This window comes from Physeter macrocephalus, chromosome 16 (genome assembly GCF_002837175.3).
Source record: "Physeter macrocephalus isolate SW-GA chromosome 16, ASM283717v5, whole genome shotgun sequence".
Taxonomy (NCBI): Eukaryota; Metazoa; Chordata; class Mammalia; order Artiodactyla; family Physeteridae; genus Physeter; species Physeter macrocephalus.
The window spans coordinates 60,596,253-60,606,701 of record NC_041229.1 but is presented as its reverse complement, the minus strand read 5'-3'; the positions used below and the strand labels follow the sequence as shown (position 1 = coordinate 60,606,701).

Here is a 10,449-nt window from a genome sequence, read left to right as displayed (position 1 = left end):
CTTCAGTACGCGGGCCTCTCACTGTTGTGGCCTCTTCTGTTGCGGAGCACAGTCTCCGGACGCGCAGGCTCAGCGGCCATGGCTCATGGGCCTAGCCGCTCCGCGGCATGTGGGATCTTCCCGGACCGGGGCATGAACCCGTGTCCCCTGCATCGGCAGGCGGACGCTCAACCACTGCGCCACCAGGGAAGCCCAGATTCTGGATAATTTTTAAAGGCAGAACAAAGATTTGCTGATGGCTTAGATATGGCATGTATGAAAAAAGTCAATGATGATTCCAAAATTTTTGGCCTGAGCAAATAGAGTGATAGAAACGCATTATCTGCAACAGGAAAGGCTTTGGGTGGAACAGCTTTAAGGTGGAAGATCAGTTCAGTTCAGTTCAGTTCAGTTCTGGACATGTTAATTTTGAAATAAATGTCATGCAAGTGGAGATGTTGAGTAGGGCTGGATATTGGATATAAGAGTATGGAGTTTGCGAGAGAGGTCCAGGCTGGAGATAAAAGTTTGAGAATTAGACTACAGATGATCAAAAAGTCTTGAATTAAATTAAATCACTTTGGGAGTGAGTAAAGATAATGTGATCAAGAACTGAGCCTAGGGGCACTCCAATTTTAAGAGGCCAGGAAGAAGAGGAACCAGCAAGGGAGACAGAAGGAGCAACCGTAAGGTAGGAACAAAACTAGAAAAGTGCGGGGTTCCTGGAAGCCACATTTCCAGGAAAGTAAAACAAGGAAAAGTGACAGGTAAACCATGTACTGCTGATACATCAAGTAAAGACTGTTCAGAGGAACACCACAAAAGTAGAAGCCAGGAAGGGGATACCATATTAACAGCAAAACGTGTGCTTTCCCACTCCAATCCTCTTTATTTGTATATCATATTTGTAGATCCTAAGACCTGGTGAAATTGCCCTGAAAGTTGTTGATCTGATGACTGGACTAAAAAGGGTGACTCTAAGCCCTTTTTATTTACTCTGTGCTGAACAACTTGCTAAATGCTGGGGACATAAACATGAATGATACACAGTCCCTGCCTTCAAAATAATCCAATGATGTTCTAAAGAAATGCATAAAATCGGACTTTCCATCTTTTCTGAAGCAGCTGCCCACCATACTTTTAAGAGAAAAAAAGGAGTGATAATTTTTTACACTTTATAACATTCATAGACTAAGAACTATAAGAGATGAATTCCTACTTTTCCCCCCAAAGCTTTAAAAAAACAAAAAAAAGCTTTCCTTTCTAATTAGAAAAGTATTCGGTATTTTAAAAAAGCCTCTGTGTGTGTTTAGCAATGTATCTAGAAAAATAAACCACTTAGAAATGAAATGCCCTGAAATTATATCTCCAGAAGTTAACTACTGTTGACACTTTGGTATGTATTTTTCTTCAGTTTTTTTCTCCCATGTATATATATTAACACTCTAATAAGGCATGTTTGCATACTTTAAGTATAATTTTCAATGTTTACCAACAACTCTTCTACATACCTTCCTGAACTGATTTTCAATGTAATTACTTATTATTTTATTATTTAATATCTATATGTGTAGGAATTAAAACAAATGTGTGTATACGTATATGTATTTTTTCTTAACTAGTTTGGCCAATTTGAGTAGTAAGAAAACAGTGTCTTCTGCTTAAAATAATGTAAGCACTAGCACTAGCTTATCAAAAACAAAACCAAATAACATGATTTATGCAAAACTTGAAGCATGTTAACCAAAACATGTTATGTTAACTATGATTATCCCTGGGAGTGATCGAGTTATTTTTATGCTTCTTCATGATATTCTATATTTATCACATTAAGACAAAAATGTATATATAACATTTGTAGCACATTTAAGTAAACAGTTTTATACTTAGTTTATATTAATATTTTACATCTAATTTAACAGAAACTCACTTGGGCATGAATGCTCCATTGGCTAAGGATGGTTCATCGTCATCTAGCCCATCAAAGAGATGTGACTTGGCTGTGCCTGTTGTTTGTAAAGCCTTCGGTCGGACTCTGGTGGCAGGGCGGGGTGTCAGTTTATAATGTGTAGGTGTTGTGAGAGCCTTCTGGGCTGCTGGATTTGTTGGTTTCAATCTCTGAAAAACAAAAAAAATCAAGGAAAGTTCTAGTTTAACTCAAATATGATACTGGCCTTAAAAATCAGAAGACCAGAGTTCACACCTCATCTCTGCCATTCACCTGCTAGATCCCTCTTGGAGTCTTGGCTCCCAGAACACAAGGATTTCCCACCCAACTTTGTACTAAGTGTGAATGCTAATGTAACTGTCTTTATTTCTCTATAACTGATTTTCATTCATCTCCCCAGCCCCCATTTCAATGGGTTTGTCTGACTTGTTTCAAAATGTAATTGAGATACTGCATCTGAAGTGCTTTGTAAATCGAAATGTACTAACAGAACATATTAATATACCTTGTGCATTTCTCTTCATCTTACAAAAGAGAATAGCCTGCAGTTGTTTTGCTTTCTAAAACAAAGACGACAATATTTACATTCAATTTTAAGAAAATATAATACCAAAATAATTCTAAGCCTAATTATTTTTCAATTAAACCAAACATCTTATCCTTCAAGAAAAACTGAGACACAGCCATAAATATTCAACTTTTATGCAATCTATATCACTGAAAAAATGGATAGATATTAGCTTGCATTTATCCACCATTTAATAAACGCCGATAATTACCATGAGTCAAACACTAAGAATGAAAATAATACAATTGGGACTTCCCTGGTGGCGTAATGGTTAAGAATCCGCCTGCCAATGCAGGGGACACGGATTTGAGCCCTGGCCCAGGAAGATCCCACGTGCTGCGGAGCAACTAAGCCCGTGCGCCACAACTACTGAGCTTGCACTCTAGAGCCCGCGAGCCAAAACTACTGAGTCCACATGCCACAACTACTGAAGCCCACGTGCCTAGAGCCCATGCTCCACAACAAGAGAAGCCACCACAATGAGAAGACCGCACACCACAATGAAGAGTAGCCCCCACTCGCCACAACTAGAGAAAGCCCGCGCGCAGCAACGAAGACCAATGCAGCCAAAAATAAATAAATAGATAGATAGATAAATTTAAAATAATAATAATAATACAATTACTCTCCCTGATTTTTGAGGGTATTACAAGTTAGTGGAGGAGACATACAACTAAATTAATTAGTCTTCAGGTTGGTTTTGATGGCACCTTTACTATGTCTCCATAGCATCTTCAGGATGTTATACATTTGTTTTCCTAAACAGTATACATGGGATTATATAACCACTTGAAACAACAATATCTAAAATATAAAACCCATCACAGTTTATTCTTCTCTTCACAATACAGACTGTTTACACTTCAGTAACAACAAACCTTCCCAAATCTCTTTTGTGATCTTTCACAATTCTGTGCCTTTGCTTGGAATGTCTTGACCTAGATCTACCAACTTCTACATATGTTCTCAAAAAAAGTTAAACCTTACCTCTTCTGAAAACCTTTATCAAACTCACCCAAGAATCTATGCTCTTCTCTCTGTGATATTTTTAAATTTTTATTAAGATAAAATTCACTAACATAAAGTTCACCATTTTAATGTATATAATTCAGTTGAGTTTTAGTATATTTACAAGGCTGTACAACCACCAACCACTAAATTCCAGAACATTTCCCTCATTCCAAAAAGAAATCCCGTGCCTCCCAATTCCTCTCTTTATCTCTCTCTCTCTTTTTTTTTTTAACATTCATTTACTTTATTATTTATTTATTTGGCTGTGTCAGACCCTAGTTGTGGCATGTGGGACCTTTTTAGTTGCAGCATGTGGAATCTTCAGTTGCGGCATGTGGGATCTAGTTCCCTGACCAGGGATCAAACCCGGGCCCCCAGCATTGGGAGTGCAGAGTCTTAGCCACTGGACCACCAGGGAAGTCCCCTCTATCTCTTGGCAAGCATGTACTTTCTGTCTCTATGGATTTGCCTATTCTACACATTTTATATAAATAGAATCATGTGGCCTTTGCATTTGGCTTCTTTGACTTAGCATGTTTTCAAGATTCATCCACGTTGTAGCATGTATCATCACTTCATTCCTTTTTATGGCTGAATGATATCCCATTATATAGACATACAACATTGTGTTTATCCATTCATCAGTTGATGGGTTCATCTCTCTATTACTGCACATACTATACTAAAGCTGAGTAAATTTAAGCATGTACAGGTCTGACCTTCCTCACTAGATAGCAAGCTCTGAGAGAATAAATTCTTGTTTACTTTTATTAGGTATCCTCAGTGCTGAACACAGTAACTAGTCAGACATAAATGGCTAAATAATAATTTCTGTATACTGAGCAACTTACTCTAATTCTCAACAATGAACAGAATTGCTATTCCCATTTTACAGATGAAACACATTCAGAGAGGCAAAAGGAGATGCCCAATATCTCACAGACCGTAAGTGGTAAAAAAGGATTAAATCGACCAAAGACTACTTTTAATGCCACAACACAGTGAGCAGAAGATCATTTCTAGAGCCTAAGAGATTAAGACAAAGCTATGTAGAAATCAGGAGAAAAAAATTTTTGATTTGCCACTTAAGACATTATGATGTTAGAGAAATCAGCCTCTGTGAGCCTTAATTTGCTCAACTATAAAATGAGTATAATATCTGCCTCATATCAGGGCTGTTGAAAAGTCTCAGCCTTTACTTCCAGTTCAACACTTATTTCACTGTCATGCTGCCTTCCAGATACAAAAATAATTTATCCCCTGGCCTAGTGAAAAGCATAAATAATGTGTCTTAAAAGCTTAATTACACCTAAGTTTCTCCTACTCTGAGAACAGATTTTATAGAAACATCTTTAAACTTACCTCTTCTTTCTTCTTAGGGTCTGACATGGGATTCCGGAAGAGAGGAGAGTCTCCAAAAGGTGAGTATGTCAGACTATTGATGTGCTGTTGGAGAACAGCCTGCTGGGCAGCAGAAGCATTTGGATCTGTCAAAGCTTTTTAAAAAAAGAAAAGAAAAAGCAAGATATCAGTCCAAAGACCCAGTGCCTTAAATCAAGAGAACTTGAGATTCTCTTCAAAATGTTCAGACTCACTCAGTGGCATTACTGGTTGAGAGCAAAGGAGCAAACTGTGAAGAAAATCAACAATCAAATAATCTAAAAGGTCAAAGATATGTGGAGCATTTCATAAGAGACAACACACATAAAATCTTACTTAGGTGTTCATTATTGCCAATAATCAAAGAAATGTAAACCTAAACAACCTTGAAGAAATTTTATATCTACCTCATTATCTATCAATGGCATAGCTATATAAAAAGGGATCAGTCTGACTCCTAGAAACACTGCAAATTGGTTTAATATGTCTAAAAGAAACAATATGACAGTATACAGAGCAAGTAATGTTTTTATATATTTAACCTAATAATTTTAATCATGAAAATCTAACCCAAGGACTTAATTAAACTAGAAAGAAAATAAAGACATATTTGTAAGTGTTCACTGAACGTTATCTGTAATGGTCAAGACTTGGAAACAACCTATGTCCAACATTAACAGTTGTAAAAATCGTGATTCATCAACATGGTGGATTAAGTAGTTGTTAAAAATGACAATGTGGAAATAACAAAGTATCTTTGATTTAATTTAACAAGGAAAAAATTCCAGAATAAAAAATATTAAGTATACTGAGAATATAGAGGAAGAGGGTAGCAAATGAAAATGAAAATGGCTGTTAAGTCATCCTTATACTTACTATTTGCATTTGATATTCATATTACATTTAAGTAAAAACTGAAAGGAAAAAAAGATCACCCCGTTTTCTTTCAAAGTGTAAGAACAGGGCTTCCCTGGTGGTGCAGTGGTTAAGAATCCGCCTGCCAATGCAAGGGACACGGGTTTGAGCCCTGGTCCGGGAAGATCCCACATGCCGCGGAGCAACTAAGCCCATGAGCCAAAACTACTGAGCCTGCGCTCTAGAGCCCATGCTCCGCAACAAGAGAAGCCACCGCAATGAGAAGCCCGTGCACAGCAACGAAGAGTAGCCCCTGCTCGCTGCAACCAGAGAAAGCCTGGGCACAGCAACGAAGACCCAACACAGCCAAAAAAATAAATAAAGAAATAGAAAAAAAAAAGTGTAAGAACAAACGTCATCAGACAGGAACAATGATCTACAATTGTACACGGTAAAAAGAAAACAGCAACAAAAAAATCTGCACTGTACCCTGACTGATGAAGAAACCTCTTCGCAAGATAAATATTTCAAAAAAAAATACTGATAAAAAAATGAAATCACACAAGTTACTTTAGAAATAAAAATACTTTTTCCTTTATAAACATTTAAAATAAGGCTAAAGCCAAAATATAATAAGATAATCCACAGAAAAGAAGTGCCACAAACAAAAAATTTTGAAAAATTTAATACAATGGAACAGAGTGGGGGGTGGGGGAATGGAGAGACAATAGCAGCATCAACAACAAACCCAAAATAGTTAAAATAAAATTAATGAAAAGGGGCAGATCCACTGTAGTCAAACTAAGCATTCTTAAAACTGGATGTATTCACTAAATACTAAAACACTGTATGTTGATATTTTAGGAAAGGGTACAAATTTGCTGAGGATTGTGAAACCCAGAGGAGATGTCAATTTAATGATCATATAGTAAAGCATCTGTATTCAGAAAGTTCCTAAATCCAATTTAAGACTACTGGTGAGAAAAAAATACAGAAAAGTAGCCACCCAATAACATAATGTTGTTCTGTGGACTATTCAATACGACTAAAAAAACTCTGGATATTTTTAATGAACTCTAATATTCACTAGTCAGTTTGTGACCTGACAGCCAATTATACATTAAAAAAAACACTGATCAGGGACTTCCCTGGTGGTCCAGTGGTAAAGAATCCACCTTCTAATGCAGGGGACGCAGGTTCGCTCCCTGGTCAGGGAACCAAGATCCCACATGCCGCAGGGCAACTAAGTCTGCGTGCCACAACTACTGAGCTCGCGTGCCTCAACGAGACAGCCTGTGTGCCGCAAACCACAGGGCCCACGCACCCTGGAGCCCACACACGAGAGAAAAACCCACACGCCACAACTAGAGAGAAGCCCACGCGCAGCAACGAAAGATCCCGTGTGCTGCAACTAAGACCCAACACAGCCAAATAAATAAATATTTAAAAATAAATAAATTAATTAAAAAAAAAAAAAACACTGACCAGCACTAGCTGATCCCACCATTTAACAAGTATAGGTCACCCCTCCTGGGTATGCTCAAATAAAAACTTCCTCAACAAATTCAAACATACATAATTAGGAAAGTGTGTGAGGATGTCTTTATTTCTGTATGTTTAAATATGAAATCTTCTCTGTTAACTGAATTATTTCAAATAAAATACAGAAAAGAGAGCTGATAAGTTAGCAAAAATAAGAGAATAAGCAAGCATAAGTGCTAGTTAAGCTATCATTTGCTGGTGTTATATTCAGTTCTGGTCATAATCATTTGAAAACATACTGAAAAACCGTATCATGACCAAAAGATTAAAGAGATAGAAAAAAGGTATAAAAATCAAGTCTTCTGAGACCAGAAGAAACTGATACTTTATCTGAAAGAAAGGCAATAGGTTACCACAAAGAAATTGTAGGAGACTGATTTTGCTTGGCTTTAGGAGGTAGAAGTAGAACCACCGGGTGGAAATTCTATAAAGGCAGGTTTTGGTTTCTAAACAACCTGAACAAAACAATGGACTGGACTAACCTGTACGGAAGGCACCATAGCTGAGGCTTTTAAGTAACGGACTCCCACAAGCTCTAAAGCACCTTATAACTAAGACCCTGTGATGCAAAGATGTACATTCTAAATCAATACAACTACACTTAAATGAGCAGAAACACTACTGCATATAACTGTAATATCAAATTCATGTCAGGAACTTTTAATTGGCTTTGGGAAAAGATAGATTATTAAAAACCATTCAAAAGCTATCTATGTAAATAGAAGGTTATGGTATTTATGCTACCTCCTACTAAAATCAAAACTAAGGAAAACAAATAAAATTTGAATATAATTTTATGATAAAACTGATTCTAATTTTCACAGAGAAATTAGAGTTCTAATTCACCTCTGCTAGCTCCAAAGACCTAATTAAAATCTATGGATAAAACAAATTAAAATATCTACACAGCCCACAATGACAAAGAATAGGAAGGTAGTAAATGAACAGATGAGAAAATATAACAAATGCCTAGAAGAAAGAAGTGGACAAGCAGGAGAGAGTAAACCATACCTTGGAGTACACTCAAAGGGGATTACAGCCAAAAGGGGGGACCATCTGCCTGAAGCACAGAAAGCTGAGAGATTCAAGAAGACTAAGTTTGATGAACTGAGACTGTGGAAGGAGAGAAGAACCAATGCAAAGCATATATACAAAACTACTATACCCTGTCATCCTCCTAATCCCTGATGCTCAACAGATAAGTCAAAATATCAGAGAGAGTTCCTCTGATGAAATCAAGTTAACAAGGGCAACAAGGGGAGCTTGTATCATCCCAGAGCTAAGAATGTGATCTTCTAACATTTAGAGGACGCTTAGCTAATAGCTGGTTCTTGGGCTACTTACCAAATGAAATCTACTGCTGAAAAAGCTCTACGCAGATACACAAGTTGCCAGTGATACTTTTATTATTTTATTCTTAAATATGACTGGAAAGCATCACTGAGTATTAAAGAATAGGATCAAAACAAAAATAATCCTGAAAATTTAAGGAACAGAAGAATTCTAAAAAAAATATTTAATGCCAATTAAATTCTGAGTTTCAAGAAAAAACTGCATCTAAGAACTGGATACTTAAAAAAAGGAACTTCCAAAGGAGAGAGATGATGCTGGAAGAGTAAGACACGGAGATCACCTTCCTCCCCACAGATACATCAGAAATACATCTACACGTGGAACTGCTCCTACAGAACACCCACTGAACGCTGGAAGAAGACCTAAGACCCTCCAAAAGGCAAGAAACTCCCCCACGTACCTGGGAAGGGCAAAAGAAAAAAGAATAAACAGAGAAAAAAAGAATAGGGAAGGGACCTGCACCAGTGGGAGGGAGCTGTGAAGGAGGAAAGGTTTCCACACACTAGAAGCCCCTTCGCGGGCGGAGACTGTGGGTGGCGGAGGGGGGAAGCTTCGGAGCCACGGAGGAGAGCGCAGCAACAGGGTGCGGAGGGCAAAGCGGAGAGATTCCCGCAGAGGGTCGGTGCCGACCGGCACTCACCAGCCCGAGAGGCTTGTCTGCTCACCCGGCGGGATGGGCGGGGGCTGGGAGCTGAGGCTCGGTCTTCGGTCGCAAGCCGGGCAGAGGACAGGGGTTGGCTGCGTGAACACAGCCTGAAGGGGTTAGTGCGCCACGATTAGCCGGGAGGGAGTCCGAGAAAAGTCTGGAGCTGCCGAAGAGGCAAGAGACCTTTTCTTCCCTCTCTGCTTCCTGGAGCACGAGGAGAGGGGATTAAGCGCGACGCTTAAAGGAACGGGCGCGAGCCGCGGCTATGAGCGCGGACACCAGAGACGGGCATGAGACGCTAAGGCTGCTGCTGCCGCCACCAAAACGCCTGTGGGCGAGCACAGGTCACTTTCCACACCTCCCCTCCCGGGAGCCTGTGCAGCCAGCCCGCCGCTGCAGGGGTCCCGGGATCAAGGGACGGCTTCCCCGGGAGAGCGCACAGCGCGCCTCAGGCTGCTACAACATCACGCCGGCCTCTGCCGCCACAGGCTCGCCCCGCATCCGTACCCCTCCTTCCCCCCGGCCTGAGTGAGCCACAGCCCCCGAATCAGCTGCTCCTTTAACCCCATCCTGTCTGAGTAAAGAGCAGACGCCCCTACGCTCAGAGGCAGGGCCAAGTCCAAAGCTGAACCCCAGGAGCTGTGCAAACAAAGAGGAGAGGGGGAGGTCTCTCCCAGCAGCCTCAGAAGCAGCGGATTAAAGCTCCACAATCAACTTGAAGTACCCTGCATCTGTGGAATACCCGAACAGACAGCGAATCATCCCAAGTTGAGGAGGTGGACTTTGGGAGCAAGATATATTATTTTTTTCCCCTTTTTCTCTTTTTGTGAGTGTGTATGTGTGTGCTTCTGTGTGAGATTTTGTCTGTATAGCTTTGCTTTCACCATTGTCCTAGGGTTCCGACCATCCCGTTTTTTTTTTTTTTTTTACTTTTTAAAATTTTTCTTAATAATTATTTTTTCTTTTAATAACTTTATTTTATTTTATCCTACTTTATTTTATCTTCTTTCACCCTTCCTTCCCTTCTTTCTTTCTATTTTTCCTCCCTTTTATTCTGAGCCGTGTGGATTAAAGGCTCTTGGTGCTCCAGCCAGGCATCAGGGCTGTGCCTCTGAGGTGGGAGAACCAACTTCAGGACACTGGTCCACAAGAGACCTCCCAGCTCCA

The 10,449-nt window shown here is 39.6% G+C and overlaps 1 protein-coding gene across 8 annotated transcripts in view; it reads right to left on the bottom strand.

The window, feature by feature from the left end:
• LOC102992241 (nuclear pore complex protein Nup98-Nup96) overlaps window positions 1-10,449 on the bottom strand; it is a 75,290-nt gene that overhangs the window by 31,709 nt on the left and 33,132 nt on the right. For all 8 annotated transcript variants that reach the window (XM_028501006.2, XM_028501007.2, XM_028501005.2 and 5 more), the window contains 2 exons: window positions 4,869-5,002; window positions 1,910-2,097 (listed from right to left, as the gene is read on the bottom strand). In XM_028501006.2, coding sequence (XP_028356807.1) covers window positions 1,910-2,097; window positions 4,869-5,002 — 322 coding nt within the window. The remainder of the gene's footprint in view (window positions 1-1,909; window positions 2,098-4,868; window positions 5,003-10,449) is intronic.